Source organism: Phaethon aethereus (genome assembly GCF_964289735.1).
Source record: "Phaethon aethereus genome assembly, chromosome: 3".
Taxonomy (NCBI): Eukaryota; Metazoa; Chordata; class Aves; order Phaethontiformes; family Phaethontidae; genus Phaethon; species Phaethon aethereus.
This window is the reverse complement of record NC_138576.1, coordinates 109,638,695-109,656,739: the sequence shown is the minus strand read 5'-3', so window position 1 is coordinate 109,656,739 and position 18,045 is coordinate 109,638,695. Positions and strand designations below refer to the sequence as shown.

At 39.9% G+C, this 18,045-nt stretch overlaps 1 protein-coding gene across 1 annotated transcript in view; it reads left to right on the top strand.

Moving 5' to 3' along the window:
* Window positions 1-10,745, top strand: part of ENAH (ENAH actin regulator) — a gene marked incomplete at both ends in the record, with an annotated part of 32,444 nt that extends 21,699 nt beyond the window's left edge. The window contains 3 exons of the mRNA XM_081998639.1: window positions 6,511-6,589; window positions 9,526-9,583; window positions 10,708-10,745. Coding sequence (XP_081854765.1) covers window positions 6,511-6,589; window positions 9,526-9,583; window positions 10,708-10,745 — 175 coding nt within the window. The remainder of the gene's footprint in view (window positions 1-6,510; window positions 6,590-9,525; window positions 9,584-10,707) is intronic.
* Between the last annotated feature and the right edge of the window lie 7,300 nt (window positions 10,746-18,045).

Sequence of the window (18,045 nt, the reverse complement as noted above, 5' to 3'; positions counted from 1 at the left end):
TAGTTATTAAGGTGTATGTTTGCCTACAGCAATATTACTTCTATTTCTTTAAATTTTTAAGTCTGAAATTTCCTGCCAGGGAAAACAAAATTCAGTGCTGTGATTCATATATTCAGTAGTAAAGCTTTTGAATAAGTTTTCTCCTTTCTATTTCTGTGCTAGTCATAGAATGATTATCTAGAGATTTAAGCCATCTTGGTGAGATTTGATTCTGTGACAGTTTTCAGTAGCTGTCTCATACCACTCCAAGGAAGTCAATCCTAAAGAAGTACAGAAGTCCTTCAGTTCATTAACCAATCTTTGGTAACTTGTCAGCTGGCACTTTGGTAGGCAGTGGGTGTTTAGGTAGGCATTTCAGTAATGCAGGAGAGTGAAATGGCTGCAATTTTTTTTAAAGGTATATTTAATTGCCATTTACATGAAGCAGAAGGCTTACGGTTCATTTTAGAATTCCTGTATATTCTGCATACAGAGGTTAAAGGGTTCTGACATGTGATAATCTGACACAGTTACCTGAATTTCTTGAGAGAAAACAAAAGAATTTGTTAAACTTGAGAATGCTGTGTTTGAAATTACTTGAATTCTTCTTAAAATTGTGGCCTGTTGGAAACAGCTATGCAAGATTTGGTGATTAGAGAAGAAAAATCAATTATTCTGTAAGTGGCATTACTTGTGCTGGAGGTTGCCACCGAGGCCTTCAGTTCTAAAACACAGCACTAAACGCTCTCAGCCTATATCACTGTATCCTTGTCTGTCTTTCAGAAGTAACTAAGTCCAGGAGCTTAAAATGTCTGAAGCTTTGATTCTGGTTGCTTGCTTAGTTTTTTGTCAAAAAGCAGGTGACATTGGTGGTGACATCCTCGCTGCTATACTGTCAGTGTAACAAAATATTGCTTTACCTTTAGCTTTGACTTCCCCCTACCTTCTTCCCCCTCACCTCTCAGTGGGTCTTGCCTGCTTTAACCAAGGTCTCTTGTTTTCAAGCGGATCGAGGTATCAATACATTCCACTGAGGGGGAACTTATCACAGAAGTAGCTTGTGTAAGGAACCCTAACGAGCATTTTACATTTCGTATTAAGACAGTTGCTGACCTGGCCCTTTGGCTATAGACACCCTATGGATAAGCAATTGAAGAAAGGAAAGTGAAGGGATTAATAAATAGGTCAACTTTCTATATCAGACTCCTTTGGAGAGTCTGGGATGTCTTAGGTCTTCATTCTGCCTGTCCCTACAGCCTTAGCTTCTTGTAAACTGTTTTATGCAGCCTATTTCATTGATCTTGTTCCAACTGGTGAAATTCAGAGGTTACTGAGGGCTGTTTAAGAAGGTTTTCTGACCTAGAGGAGTACAGATGTTTTGAGACTTCTCTTGAGAGATATTAAGAAAATCTCTCCATCACTCTTTTGTCTTCAGTCATCCAGTGGAAAGTGTTGATAGAATTCAGCTTGATGAGAGCCTTACTGGGTGTATACTCTAAAAGTACTTCCAAAATAAGAATTCTGTGTTGATTGGATGATAGTATTATTTTCCAGTGCTGTCATAACCTGCTGGAAGGTGCTATAGCATATATTTTGAGACTGCTAGTACAGTTTTCTAGTCAATGTTGACAATTTGCCCTGCCAGGATGAGGCATGTTTCATGGCCTGAGAGAGAAAAGGTATTAGTAGAAGTCTCTCTTGAATATCCTTGCATTTTCCTTAACTCTCTACAGCTGCCAAGTCTATCTCAGCAAGCAGCTTGTTAAAGTAACTTTCTTTGAGTTAGTCAAAGGGTGCTGATGTTTGAAACACTAATACTGTGTTTGCCAAAAGGGGACATCTTTCACCTGGTAAGCCTCAAGAATGTGCTTCTGACCTCTACAGAGAGGATATGAGTCATTTACAAGGGATTAAACAGAGCATGCCTAAGAAACTGGCAAGTAAGCAAAACTTTCTCTTCAGAGCTTCCAAACAGGTAGACAATGAAGGAGTTATTCAGAATGAATGTTCTAAGCATTTTAAAATAACTCGTGTCCTGCTTAAAATCAGGCCTTTTTTTGTAGCAGACTTTGAAAAGACTTAAGCTATGTGCTTTTAGTATTTCCTGAAACATGCAAATAGAACTCGTGGAACATAAATAGTTAAACTCCATGGTATTTAAGGTGCTAAAACTGAACATAATTAAGACCTATTATAGCTTGTTAAGGTAGTGTTTCTCCCCTTCATAGACGGGAATCTCCGTGGAAAAATCTGCTTGCTTCTGAAAACAGGTTCTATGATTCATTAAACAGGTATCATCCTGTTGGGATTTGAGACTTTGTAATAACCATTTTGACCAGTTCAGGGTTGGACTTTTTCTACATGGATTGGTAATCACCACAGGCATGACCAAATTCCTCTTCACATTTTGTTTGTCCAGTTGAGCCCATTTTTGGACTGGTTAAAAGCAGATGGTGCCAAAGACAAATTGAGACGGCTTAAGAACCAGCTATGAATTCATATTAAATACTGGTTTTCTGGCAGACACCACCTGCAAAGGTACAAATTCCTGTAGGATACGCCAAGATTTAGTGAACCATTTGCAGTGTTTTGAGAAGCAGGTTTTCAAACATGTAAGTTTAGGTACACAGAAATAGCAATTAATTTTCCAGGCGAATGTTCACATCTGCTTTTCACAAATTAAGTAAACACAACAGATAGATTTTCCCTAACTTAAATGTTGGAAAGGAAAAAAAAAAATTAAAAAGGACTTGTTAAACATAAATTAATGTTTCTGTTGGGAATATAGTCACAAATTAGAATTAACACCATGTGTATTTTAAGCTTTAGAACTCAGTTTCACTCTCTGTAGTGGTAGTCATAAAATACTGACATCGAAAACCTTCAGGTTTTAAGAGCTTTCTGCAGGTAAATGTGTTACAGAGCCCCTCAGAATTACCGAGTCAAATTCCAGCTTTGTTTTTCATGAAGGCACTCATTGTGGTGACTACTTAATCTTTTGTATGAAAAGTTCCCCTTTTAGCTACTTATCTTGGGTGGTGTATTCTGCATGTTGGCATGAATAAAATCTTTATCTTGCATGCTTGATTTAAGGTGTGTTAGGACCTGTCGAGGTTGCCTCACTGTCCTGTTAGGCAATGCTATGAAAAACCACACGGGAGAGCTCTTTAGCCATCTTAGGTTCCGATGGTTGGGATGTTTTAGTCACTAAATTTCAATAGTTAATATTTTTCTTGATGGCTACTGCATTCACCATTAATCTATCTTCTGAGCAAGTTGAGAAGGAAAAATACGATAATTTTGGGGGGAAGACAGCTAGATTTGCCCGAGATTAGAAATTATCTAGTTTACAAATTACAGTCTTTCGTATTTGAATGAAGAATGTCTTGCTTTTCAGAGAGCAAAAATGGAATACATTCTTAAGACTGAGTGGTAGAGTTCATAAAGAGGGTTTCCTGCTGAGATTTTTGACAGATAGCAGGAATATGTAGCGTGTGATTGGTAGAGCTGGCTTTTAATTCTAAAGTTTTGAAGCAAAAGAAACATGAAGCTGTCAATGGAGAGCTCTTCTTTAAAGTCATCTCATTAAAATATTAAAATATGTTCTTGTTTGGGTTCTTTTGTTAATGCAGGTAGTAGGTGCCTGTTATCAATTGCCAGAAACTGCATTTGAGAGGACACTGATTCATTTTTCAGTCATGTTGAGTAAATGCTGTAATGTCATAGTGTATGGGAACAAAGCGATAGTCAACAGAAATGATCAGATACTATATATGGAGAATCTGAAAAACTCGTGCTATTCTGCTTGGAGTAAGTCAGTGTTCAGTTTGAGGTGTAAGCTGCAAGTAACACTTTAAATACCAGATACGTGATGAAGCAGCAATTGCCAAAGATCTCATCTTGATGAATGTTTTTGAGCAAGGAATTCTTTCATAATGAACTGAGCACTGTTGATATCTAAAGAGTTTTGTAAAAGATCCTAAACTGTGGTTTGTCTTCATAGCATTAGCACACACTGTAGATTTTCTCGTGGTTGCAAGGTGAATTCTATTTTCCAGCTTCTTCCACTGTCAAGTTATTGAATATTTCATCTTCTGTCTTACTCAGTGGATCGTGTATTTCATTTCGGTGTGTTTCAAGTAATAATCATGTTAGCAATTTCTCTCTTGGAACTCTACGTTTAAACAGCTGTAGCAATTGAGTATTGTGATCCCAAGTGAAGAACTGAGCTGTTATAACAACGCAGATGTTCCTGCACCTCTCTGCTTTGATGCAAAGTCCAGCAGCAAAGCCACAATTAATACAATCCCTTCTGTTGACTGTTTTGTGTGGTTAACTGCTGGCAGTCTTTTCCTAAATGGGTGCTGCTAGGCTTGACATAACTAACTTGTCAGTGCACAGAAATAATCATGAAGTGTTAAAAAAAATTGTTGAGAGGTTTGTACCACCTACCTGCACTGGAGTTACTGCCTTTTGAAAAGATGAATAGCCTCAGGTCTACCATTTTTAATTCTGGCCACAGGACATTTACTCAGTACCTATGAATGTGAATGAAGCTTTTAATGATTTTTTTTTTTTCTTTTTTTTTTTTTTTAATTCTTCAATGACACAAGCATGCCCTATTACAGGTTAGGGGGAGGAAAAATAGGCGACTCTTGTGTCCCATGTTATTTTTTAACGTTTTTCACACTGGGAACCTACAACAGGTAAAAAGTATCTGCTAGAGAGCACAAACATGAGAAGGTTTCTGTAGTATCAATACAGCATTTTGGTGTGCATGCCCTTTTCTGCAGGGAGTTGCATTTTGAGTGTTTTCCTTCAGTTAGCAAATAAGAAAATAGTCCTGTCAGGTTATAAAAGTCATCAAGGCAATCCAGTATGAGTCTCATTCAGCTTGTACTGAACCAAGACAGTGTAATCAGACAATTTCTTCATGGATGAACTGTTGTCTTGTAAGGGAAGATGTGTGCAAGCTGAAGGTAGTGATTTTGTAAAAACAAACAAAGAAATATACATCTATATCTACAGGTTCATTCTCTTCTGAGTGTGAACACAGCTTTTTTTTTTGTTAGCTAAATTAAAAATTCATAAATAAATGGAAAAACTAAAGCCATGGATATACTGCTTGTGTCCTCACACATTCGGCTTTATTCTGAAAAAAGATAGTTTTATACTGTGTGTTTGAGAGAAGATAAAGCACAGAACTGTCCCTTTCCTGCTGGTTAGTCTTTTTTTGTTCCTGGCCACCTTCCATCGTAATAAATAAGGCTGCACTCTCAGGTAACAAATCCAGAAAAATACAGTGTTTAATGAATTCGTCCTGTGTAAGAATTTTGAAGTGAATCACTGAGTTTAAGCCAGGCTTTTTCGTTCAGTGGCATCACATACAAGGACAATGACATAGGACCCAATTTAGTCTACTAATAATACCCTGCCCTTTCTTTGTGTTAGCATACTGTGGTAATTCTAAACATTGGGGAAACCTCTTGACATGATCTGTCAGCAATTTTATCAACAGCTTCTTTTTGGCTTAACATTTTATAGAGTAATGGGGTGAGAACATTAGCCAAGATGTAAAAAGTAATTAAGAACAGCAGAACGTTCCTCCCTCTTTGTCCCACACCACCCATCCGCCCATCCAACCCCGCTTTGGAGAACCGATTCTGTATTCCTGCTGTTAGCATCTAGGTTCTGTCTCTGCTCATAGCTGTAGGTATGCAAGGCCCTGTGGAAGCGTAGTAAGTACATGAGTCTGAGTTACACCTTGTATAAACAGAGGGGATCAGAAAAGAGAAATGAGAAGGCAGTAAAACCCGCTTCTTCTGGAATGTCTGTTAAAAATGCAAGATGGTCTTGTTAAGCAAGTTTACAATGTCTTGGAGAGTACTACGTAAGCAAACATTGAACATGATGTAGTCCAGAACACTAGAACTTCCTCTCAAGTAGTATCTTATAACTTGCTGTTGTTACGGTATTTGCTTTCAGTAGCTTTAGAAAGCAATTGATGGAATAATTTAGGTTGGAAGGGAGTTAGATAAGGTTGCTCAGCCATGTCCTGTCAAATGTTGAAAATCTGCCAGGGCGATTCCACAGCATTCATACAGTTACAGCATCAACATGTAGTCCTTAGTGGGAGTGCTTCTTTGAGAGGGCCTTGAATAGAGTAAGCAGTTGAGAAGGGAAAGTATTTGACTTTTGAAGGTGTTCAGCTTTTCACACGCATTACGAAAAAAATCAGAAACCACTGACAGCGAGATCTGTCTGCTACTTGAAAAGTTCTTGTTTTGAACTAATAACTCTTATTCTTACGGTAATTAATATTTCCAGTGTGTGGAAAATGTTCTTGGTTGTTGCTTTCTATTCTGCGTGGTATTTTGGGTCTGCCTGATTTTCCTGCTCCCAATTTTTTTTTTATTCTGATTCTTTACTATGTTTTTCAATAGATGAATGTTAGCAAGTTTGATGGGGAAGTCCTATGTATCCTGTAATAATGAGTGACCAGTAATTCATGGATGTGTTTTTGTACTGCAGACCAAAATCTACACCAACAGGGCAACCCAGTGCCAATGGAGTACAGTCAGAAGGTCTAGATTATGACAGATTGAAGCAGGTACGTATATAATGCTTTGAATAGAAAACTTGGGTATAAGGACTTGTAGCCATCCAATATCAGTTTTTAACTGTTTTGTTAACTAGTTCCAAACTTAAATAATGATTTAGCAATTATTAGTCATTATTTTTCCCCAGACGTGTTTCAGTATTCTTAGGAGCTGTAACTGTAGGATGGCAGCTTACACAGCCCCATTACTTTCTCACACATGCTTATTCCCTGAAACCAGGACACCGCTTTTGCATTAGACAGCACACACAAGATGGTGTTGATACTGTGGATGGAATTGGGAAACTGGTTTGCTTGGAAAACCTTTCCTTTTTTTCTCTCTACCCAAACAAGCAAACAAACAACCAGCAAGCCCTCAGAGCAGTTCTAGCAGAACAAGTATCACCATGTTTTAATATCAGATGTGAGCACCCATGGTCATGAGTTTGGTGGTGAAGGAGCATCCAGTGATACCACCTCCTGTGAGCTATCCTGCTAAGAGCAGAGTCTTGTGGGAAGAAGGTGGCAGCCGTCTGCTGTTAGATGGGGAAAAGATGTTATGGGAGGCTTTGGAAATTGTTTAGTAAGTTACGTGTAGGTGACAGTTCTTCTGTCAAGAACACTTGCCAAACAGGCAAACCTGTGCAATGAGAGGCTCGGAAAGGGATCTCCTGTGACTTGTGTGAAGGCAGGAGCTATCAGTTAAGAGTCATCTGTAAGTGATGTGTAGACTGAGCAGACATTCCACATTCCTAAGAACAGGACCCCCCAGCGGAGCAAGTGTGTAAAGCATTTGTGTTCCTTCGACTACTGAGAAGTTCCCTATTGTTGAGGAGGCCCTAAGATGGTCATGTTTGCTGCCACTGGTAGGTGCTTTCAGCGCAGATGTCCTTTTGAGAGCAGTTGTTGCATGAGGCATTGGGCTGATACTGACCTGAGCAGACTTGCGTAAGGTGTTTGGAGTTGTCCGTGTGTGAGGATGCTGTGTATTTTTGCCCTGTTGTGCTTCATGGTGCATCTAGTAATCTTTAGGGTCTTTGTGAACTGTGAGGCCAATGTGCAGCAGGGAAGCCTTATTCCCGTGGGTGAGCAGAATTTCGGCATGGTGTCACTTGATGTAGGTGGCAGTCTTGAAGAGAGATGGTAGGATGGAGTAGCTGGCCTGCTTGGTGGCTTGTTGAATAATGCTTGGGCAAAAGCAGTACTGTGCTTTCTCAGTGCCAGTCTGAGTTTTGTGGTATGGGGAGTCACATTTGAGATCTTGGTGCCTTTTTTTTGTCCACATTTGTCCATGCTGAGCTGGTAGAAGTTCCTTTTCTTGGGGGGCATATTGAGATGGTGCTAGTTACTTTTCAGGCAGAGACTATGAGCACACAGTGTATTATGGATGTGATCTGCCTCTTTTCCAAGCAAGGATCTGGTGAAGTTGGATCTTCTTGAAAAGGAGATTGATGTGCTTGCTGTTGCTAGGGGCTCTACATTCAGGATTCTGTAGAGCGGTGGTTGGTTGTACAGTGGGTGGGTTTCAGACTTGGTAAGTTTCAGACTTGGCAGGTTTGGGGAGTGGTTGGTTGTAAGGCCGTGGTGGTGGTGTGGGCAGCAGTGGTTTTTAGTGGGATATGAATTGTGGAGTTGGAGGTGAAGGATCTTCATTAAGTGGCATTTGGATCAATGGGCTGGTCCCCAAGTGGGGAGGGAGGTTCTGGAGCATGTTCCAGCTCAGTGGTTTGTTCTAGAGTTGTGTTCACTTGTGGTTCGTTCTAGAGTGGTTCCAGCTCAGTGATTGGCCTCAGCAATCAGTTCTAGAGTGGGTCTCTGGCACCTGTTGGATCTAGGTCGGGTTCTGGCTCATGAGTGGATCTAGAACAGGTTCTGGCCTAGTGTGTGGTTCTGGAGTGTGTATGGGGCGTTCTAGAATCTAGTTCAAGGAGTACTCCTCAAGAGGATTTACAGTACTCTTGCTAGAACTTCCATGAAACACTGTTGATGATAGCAGTCTGGTTGTTCCCCCTTCTGTTTTTTGGGGTTTTTTTCTGGAGTGCTTTTTTTTCTTCTCTGTTTCTTTCAAGTTGAAGGCACAGAGGATGGGGATCCTAGCATCCCATAAAGCACAGCTCTCCCAAGTTTCCAGCACACTGCCTCTCGCTGCCTCTGTTAAGATTCTTCCCTCTGGAGGCAAAATCATCTCACACTCTTTCTCCTGGACATGTGGGAAGCTCTTACTTGCCATTGCCCTTCTGAGCAACTGGTGGCCACGCTTCTGCTCCAAGGCTTCTTGCTGTTTGCCCAAGAGTCTTATCTAAGACTTGGCAAATTGCAAGACATACTTCTTCGGTACATGCTCTTATGCCAGGCATGACTTCAGGCAGGGAAGGTGTGTCCATGCGTGTGTCTTCCACCAAGAGCTCATAAAGGACTCAACAAGTCTAGAGTACACTAGAGTAATTGCATGCTCAGTTGTGAAGAGCATGCTAACCCTAAAGCTGAAAAAGAAACAGATGAAATCTTCTAGATGAGTTTCCTGCTGACTACAAATTTGACCAAGAGGTGGCAGTCTCCTCTGCAGAAACAGACACTACCCTCCACTGTGCCTGTAAAAACATTGTCATCAAATCATCAATTAACATCACTGTTAATCGGATGGAGATGATGGAGGATGGAGAATATGTCCCTTCTCTCATAAGTTCCACAGGAATCAATTTGTAGAACTTCTACAGAAGGGTTTGAGGTTTTTTTTTTTTCTTCATTGTACCTGCAGTAAGGATGTTTTATGGATGCCTTTTATGGATGAAGTTGGAAGATAAAGGCTGGGTTATGCATTTCAGAAGGGTTAAAGTTGATGAAAAGTTGGAAGAATTTTGGATTTCTCTCAGCAGAAAATTACAGGTGGCAAAACTAATCTGTTTGTGTTGCAAAACTAATCTATTATTTATGCTCTGACACCATAGGACATTTTAGATGAAATGAGGAAGGAGTTAACAAAATTAAAGGAAGAACTCATTGACGGTAGGTATCAATATGTTTGCTGCTGTTAGTAAGTAAGTAGCTACAGGTGCACAACAATGTAGATATAACGTGTTTCTAGCCCAAGAATGACATATTGGTAAAAGTAGCTTTATTTTTAGTCTGGTGGCATACTTCCATTTGTGCCAGACCTGTTCCAGTTGATGTGCTTGTATGTTCTCCCTCCTGTGTTTTATTTTAATAGCACACTGACACCAAGTAGTGTCTTTTAAAAGTGGTTGGAGGGATGCTGTACTTGAATCATTTGCAGTTATCCTTGTATTATGTGGTGGTAGGTGGGTTATTTTTAAATAATCCAGAGCTGCTGAGGTGCATATTTCAAAACTGGTAATATTCAAACTAGGATTGTGCTTCTTTTCCTCTTTGGTCTGTAACCTAAGAGTCAAAGAAAAGAATTATCGAAATTTTCATTTTTATTTTAACAGAAGATATTTTCTTAACTAGTCTTCTGTAATCAAGTGAAATTATTGAGAAAGAATAAGCTTAAAGCTCCACCAGTCAAGAAGTAAATAAAACTGTGTTTTACTACCTTGGTGTGCATTTGTTTTTGACTTGTGGAAAGTACTAAAATAAAGTATCGAAGAAAAAAAAAGCCATATTAAACTGATACTATTGCTGGTAAAATATCAAACGTCATCAACTGATGTCATAGGAAGGCTGGCTGTTTGGGGGCTACAGAAAATGCAGTGCTTTTCCCTGTGCTTTGACTGTGCTGTGTAGCACAGCCTTTTAGAACAGTACGATGCCGACAAGGGAGGGCCCTGAGGCTGCTCTTAAAACAAACAAAAAAAATTTAAACACGACCACACATGTGTTCCTTGATAATCCCAGTGGTAGTGATTGTCATCAGGTAAGGTCATAGATTTGCTGGAGATGCAGGACAGAAAAATAAGATGTTAACAAAAATTTTACAGTCGTAAAAAGGGTACTGCCTGGTTGAGAAAGCTTCATGTGGCTTCAGAGAAGTGTCAATCTTATGTGTAGGTTATTCGTGTTCTAAGACTGTTGGAGCAGGGTGAGCCCTCTTTAAGAGGTCAGTCGTGTATTCTGGCTTTCTGCCTTGACTTTGACTGTTTGATTTAACTTCTCTCTCTCTTTCTCTCTAGCTATCAGGCAGGAACTCAGCAAGTCGAATACTGCATAGAAAGACTAGTACTAAGCCGATGTGACTCTTTAACTTGGTATAAAACTGACTACGTTTTGTGAGCTGTTAGAAGAAAACGGAGACAGACAGACAGACACTTGGAAGGAGGGAGAAACAACCTATTCTGAAAAGCTTCAGAGACATCACTCTGGTGATATGCTATTCCCCTCCTAGTTTGCAGCTTTTTTCTGACCTTTACAGCAGGGTGGAAAAGACTCTTAAAGTTACTGTAATGATTATGCAGAAATTCCTACACCTATCAGACAAGATCACAGTGCTTTGAAGTCTACTCATGTCAAGATAAAATTGCACATGTTTCAGAATTTGTTGTTAAGACAAAAAACAGGGAAAAGCTTGGGAAGGCTTTTCAGAGAGGTTTTCTTTATTAATGAAGGAGTTAGCAAGCTATACTGTTGTACTTCAAATGTATCTCAGGTTTGTCTTCCTATCATATCTGATATTTCCATGAATAAAAGATCAGATGTGTAGAAGTTCAGTTCACAAAACATGGAACAATTAGAAACGCACGCTTTTAAAGGGCAATATTTGTAAGTGAATGACCTAGACAGTGATGACATATCAAGATTTTGGAATTTTATGATAGGAAGCCTCTCTAGTTAGCCTTCATGCAATTTTATAGGAAAATTAAAAAAGCAAATACAGCCCAGAGTTTAAAGATGTAGATGCCTTCCTACATTGTTACGATGCTTTACCAAATCTAAGACTTCTACATAATGCGAATCAGCAGTCAAATGTAAATCATTAGTATGTTGTAGATTTACAGTAGATTTTGGGGCTTTTTTTAGATTTATGCATGTGGACATTTTTGTAATGTAACACAACACAGCCAGCTTTTTAATTAAAAGAAAAAATTGCATGTCACAGAGTAGCCTTTTCATTTGTAAGGCTTAATTTATGCCCAGAAAGATGCGGGATGAGGGAGGGGGAAGGTGACATATTTTTATTACTTTCTACACTTTTTCTTCATCTTACATGCATGTGTAACAATGAGGAAAACGTGACTTTTATCAGTAACCATGTTAATGGAACCAGGTACTTAATCCTTTTGTATCTTTTTTCAGTTTTCTATTTGAAATTCAGTAATACTTCCATAACGGTTCTGAAACTCCCATGTGAACCTAACTTATTTCTCGGTGAGAGAACAAACATGTAGGCATCTGAGTTACTGAGGATGCACCTGTGTAAGTGCGTTGTCCTTTACCTTTTTACCATAACCCTCTGCTTCACTCTTTTCTGAGACTCCTTTTTTGATTGTTTAATGAAACAGGACAGCAGTTAGTTACCTTAGAATGACAGAGCGTCAGGTCACAGTAAATGTCCCCCTTACCTCCTAACTTATCTGCCACCCTCCTTCCAAAAAACTCAAAACCAATTTAAAAAACCCCACAGCTCCACACAACCCAGACCCTGAAAAACAGCAATGGTATGCCATTGGTTTCGGTCAACAATTTGGGAATAATTTTTAGGGGGGATGATACCTTTCTGTTTCCCAGGGTTTTCAGATTTTATGCTTGTAAAATTTTATTTTTATTATTTTTTTTTTAATGTGGTACAGTTCAGTGGAATAGAAATTCTGTGACTTGGATCTGTAGTGCTTTGGACAAAGAATATGGATCAAAATCTTCCCTTTTCCTTTGCACTGTCAATTTTTCTGAGCCGTAACAGTGCCATGTTTGCTTTGGGATCTGTGCTGATCCAAAAGAAAAGTTTACTTAAAACTTTTGGAGATATTAATGTTTCAGCTTAAAAGTATATGCAGCTCCATTTGTAGGACAAATGCTTTCAATAACATACTGTCTTAAGTGTTGAACACCAAAGCAAAACAGCACTTACAGCTTTGGAAAGGCTTCAATGGGAAATTTTTCTCCAATTCAAACATTTCCTGTTTCTATAGGTTCAAATTCTAAGAGAATACTACAGTGGAAATATTGCCTAACTCCATTTATTAATCATTTTTTTAAAAGAAAAAAGAAAAATAAAAACATTTTTCTGCATGCATTTATTGAAAGCATTAAAAAAAAATCCATAGTAAGCTTGTCGAGTACTGTTTTTCTCAAAACAAGAGGAGGCATTTTCATCTTTGTTGATGTAACTTTTTGTTTTACACGGACTTTTTGAGCATTAAGGAAGTTTACCCTTGTCAGAAATCATGTTTGATTTGTTTCTGGGAGAGTTAAAGAGTAGCATAGTGGAATAGTGTGAATGGGTGTAAGTGGTCCAAAATTAAAGGCTGAACTACTAGATTGTGCAAAGAACTGGCTTATGCACTAAACGTTTTGTGCCTTGGTCTACAATTAACATGATTTCTGTTTAAAAGAAAAAGGAACAGATGTCGTCTTTTGTGCTGCTTCTACATACATACTTTCTGTAATCCCAAACTGCCGAATTGGTTCTTTCCAGAAAATTGGATTGAATTAAAGATTACTGTAGACATTTCTTGTCCTACTGACAGTTGCACCGTTTCCAGAGATTTCAGTATTGAAAATGAACTGCAGAAGCTAAGATTACTTTGCTTACTGGTAACTAAGTTCTTTAAAAACCATATTGTGATGGTTCTGTGCTTTTGTACAATGGATGTCTTAAGCTGAGGGCAGTTTAAGGGATCCTTTCTAATGCCAGGAAGGCGTTGCTTTCCTCAACACTGTGATCTGACCTGTGATAAACCTGTACTATAGACGAGTGGCTACCAAGTCAACTGCAAACCAACTGAATGTAAAAATCTTAGTGCTGGTGCTGAAATCTCTTCAGATAGTCATAATGATTTCCAGTTCATTGTTTTAACAAGTTATCGAGCATCAAGTGTCAATCAAAGACTGAAGATGATCACTAATGAATGTTGACTTTTCATGCATTTAGGTTTACCTTCTTTTTAGTTTCTCAGTTCATTCTCTGCTATTTTTATCATATTGTGTCATTTTAAATTTCTTACATGCTAACGTTTTGTTTGAGCGAATGAAATAAAATTGCAATATATACACGTTGCCACCATTTATTTCTGGAACTTCGTAGAATAATCTTTGAGGTTGACTGCTCAAATTCCCAAAATTTTTAATGTCTGTGATCATTCCTTACTCCTCAGTTCCACCCCTCTTCTGTTTCTCCATCAGAAGATTCAGCAGAGAAAAGTGAAGAGTTACCTTAAAAGGAATGTAATTGCAGGGACTGCGTAACGTTCACGAGCGGTAACTACTGTACATAAATTAAAATGCATTTTAAATGTATAATTTGATTTACACTATCACACGGCATACACTTTGGTATCTGTATCCATGGAGAACTTGAAAGGGAGAGAGAGGGAAAGGCCAGGGGAAAAATAATTCCCGTTAGTCCAACTTTTTCTCTTGCTGCTTTTATGTTTGTGACTTATTTTCGGTGCTGGTAATAAAGAAAACCTACTATAAAAGATTAATATAGCTTTCTGTACACTAAGGACAGTTTTGCTCAATTTGTCTTACGGCTGAATATTGAGTGTAGCTGTTTAAATGTCCTTGACTTAGCATCCTGAAAGCTGTACTTGTCTGCTGTTGCTTTTTTGTTCAGAGAGGTAATGGGGTAATCCAGCTTTGGCAAACCATTGGTACCAGTGCCAAGTTTGGTACCGACCTTATTGAGTTATAAAGGAGTTCTTAAAATAAAATTATCACTAGATTCTCAAATGGTCTGCTATTACTGGGATATTGTTTAGGCAACAAGTATAAAAATTTCTGATTTAAATTTCTGAACAGTGTTGCAAAATCTGTCTGTTGGTGTGAAGAGATGTCTGGAATCTATTTTTTGAGGTTGTGTATTACAAAAGTAGGAAGGTGATCTGTGGTTGATCAAACTGGTGTTTATCAGCACTTTACGTAGGCTCCTGTGAAAATGTTTTAAGTAGGCTCAGTGCCGGTGCTAAATATTACTTGCCAGCGTGAGGCTTACGACTCATCATACAAAGCTTGCAAAATCAAGAGAAGATTACCTCTGTTTTCTGTAGGTGAACAAGACTGGGCTGATGCGGAACAAGGAAAAAGTTTCCAAAACTGGCTTTGTACTCAAGACTAACAAGTCTTTGGGGAACTGTAAATTTTCCTGACTCTGTAGGCTATCACTGGGTGGGGGTTGACAGAGAGCCGGTGAAAAGGGAAGGAGTCGGTTATTTCAGAAGGATCTGGGGCCAGTGCAAAGTACTTGAAGAACAGGCTAAAGTTCACTTAAATCATTTAAGGGGTGATTTTTGGCTATGGAAATGCTGAGGATTGTTTAATGCTCGGTTGCATTCATCTAGGAGAGTCTTAATGAAGAGAGAGTAATAAGTTTTTTAAATCAACTGTCATAATATGTATTTTTTTTCACATTCAAAAGACTATTTTATGTTAGTTAGCCCATATGAATGCCTGCCAGGAGTGAAGTATTTAATTCCTTGGAGATGGTCTCCTAAGACTGTTGAAATTGATATGTCATGTTAGCAAATTAATTCAAGTTGATTTGGGTTTATAATCTGAATTTAAAAATGTGTTAATAGAACTTGGCTAATTGTCCAAGATACGGAAAAGGAGATACAGCTCTAGATGTTGGGAAAGCGCTGCAAAACCTTAAAGTCACAGCATTAGTGTCTGTGTGTTACCTGGAAATCAGCACCTTCATTCATTGCACAAGGGGTTCTTCAGGGAGTTGGCTGAAAGTCAAGGAGCTTTATAAAATTACCACCATTTCATAAATGGATCCCCGTTGAACTCTCAGTCAATAAGTGCCTTTTCTAACGTTTATTTTATGGAGCTTGCTGTCCTGATTCTTACTCAGTGGGTATTCTTTATCTGGTGTCACACCTTGATAAACCATTAAATAGCAAAGACGTGGAGCAACTCCTGCAGATGAACTGTAGTGCTGTTCTGGCAGTTGCAGCTCTCAGCTGCAGGCTGACAGTTTTCTCTGAGATGCTTAATTTTGCCATCATCGTTGCTCTTCAGTTACGTGGACCACCACCTCCTCCCTTCCCAACCTATTTTAGAGCTGTTACTGGTGTGACGTTTTCACTTCTCTTTGTGACAGCAGGTCTCTTCTGCAACTGCTAAGCACAGTAGAGTTGGAAGTGATCTCTCGTCATCATCCTATGTTTACCATCTTAAATCCTAAGTGTAATTTTTTTACCACCAACCAGCTGGAGCCATTTAAGTCCTTGCCTGCTCTCTGAACAGCTTTCAACTCAGCAATAAAGTTATTTGTGCTAACTATGTTGTAAGTGCTGGTTTTCTTTGCAGAGCCAGCAGTGTGCCCAGGTGGCCAAGAAGGCCAACAGCATCCTGGCCTGTATCAGTAATAGTGTGGCCACCAGGAGCAGGGAAGTGATCGTGTCCCTGTACTTGGCACTGGTGAGGCCGCACCTTGAATCCTGTGTTCAGTTTTGGGCCCCTCACTACAAGAAGGACATTGAGGTGCTGGAGCGTGTTCAGAGAAGGGCAACGAAGCTGGTGAGGAGCCTGGAGCACAAGTCTTATGGGGAGCAACTGAGGGAACTGGGGTTGTTCAGCCTGGAGAAGAAGAGGCTGAGGGGAGACCTTATCACTCTCTACAACTACCTGAAAGGAAGGGAGTTGTGGTGAGGTGGGTGTTGGTCACTTCTCCCAAGTAACTAGCGATAGAATGAGAGGAAATGGCCTCAAGTTGCACTGGGGGAGGTTTAGACTGGGTAATAGGAAAAACTTCTTTACAGAGAGAGTGGTCAAGCATTGGAACAGGCTGCCCAGGGAGGTGGTAGAGTCACCATCACTGGAGGCATTCAAAAAACATTGGGCACTTTGGGACATGGTTTAGTGGGCATGGTGGTGTTGGGTTGATGGTTGGACATGATGATCTTAGAGGTCTTTTTCCAACCTTAATGATTCTATGATTGTCTAGGATTTGGTCTGCAAGCTGCTGACACAGAGAGAAATACTTAATCACTAGCAAGGAAGTGGGTGTAAGAAGAAAAAGCATAAGGGAGTTCTGTAAGTGTTCAGTGTAGGCTGATGCCTGCAGGGAACGAAGCAGCTAGAAATGAGCGGGACTGCAAGACGCCTGAAAACTCGCAAACAGGTTTTGAACCCAGTCTGGATGGTGCTGGAATCTGCAAATTGAGACAGCCAGCAGAGGTGGCTTTCTGGGCAATCTTAAGGCTGCTTGCCCATTGTTTGCAGGCCTAGTATGTTTTAGAAAAAAAAATTAGCTCTGTGTTGAAGGTAAATTATCTGCTGCTTGACATTTTTTCCCCAGTACTGTATTGTGAAACTAGTTTGACTCTACATAGCTCGGTTAAGTCCTGTGATGCTGCAGAACCAACCCCCAGCAGCTGAAATGTAGCCCTGAGGAAAGAGGGAGCGTGGTCTCGCTCATAAATGCCTCCTGAACATGGATCTGGGGAAGTCTGTCACTGCCACGGAGCCTTGTGGCTGCAACAGGTGACAGACAGTGACGTTGGGCTGAGACCTTTATCTCTGCCAGTGAATGATGCCTGTATGCGAGACAAAATTGGCCAAAAATGTGCTTTACCATCTCTGCCCAGTAACCTTTGCTCTGCTGATGAGAAAAGCTCTCCATGGTTCTCAATCCCACGGGCTGACAACACGCTACCATGCAAGAAGCGGAGAGGGGCCTGAGTGGAGTCCAGTCCCAGTGGAGCTGGTCCATCAAGGGACCTCACAGGGTAAGTGAAAAATGCTTTCCCTTGTCCAGAGTCAGCAATTCCAGAAATGCAGCCCTGAGGAATACTGGCTGATACTGCCGGGCGCCTGCCATGCTAGAAAGACATTGGCATCCATGAAGGACTGTTGTCACCTATGCTGGTTTTGTCAGCTGATCTTCGAGAATAACTGGAACAATCTGCATTACTGCAACACTCCCGCTAGCGTCAAGAGAAGGGCAAAGCTTTGTATTCCGCCTATAATGCTGCCTTGAAGTTATTTTCTTTAACTCAAATATTTGCCAGAGTGTTTGGATTGTCAGAGGTGAGAACCTTTTTACACCCCACTGCCATGCTATGTGGTGTTAGTTGTATGGGAGTGGAGATCTTGCTTATGGAGCCAGTTTACATGTTCAACCTCCCAAAAGTCACTTTTGAAGTAGGAGTTAATCACTTAGACATCTGAAATTAGCACTGTTATGTGACTTAATGGAGCATATATAAAAAGGAGATCTCCTTCAGAGATTTAAATACTCTTCTCGGATGCTCTGGAGTCAAGCAAATGTTTGTGATGTGTTGACAAACTCGTACCAAGACTTCACAAGGTCATGTTCCCACACAGATCTCAAACTACACGAAAGGGGA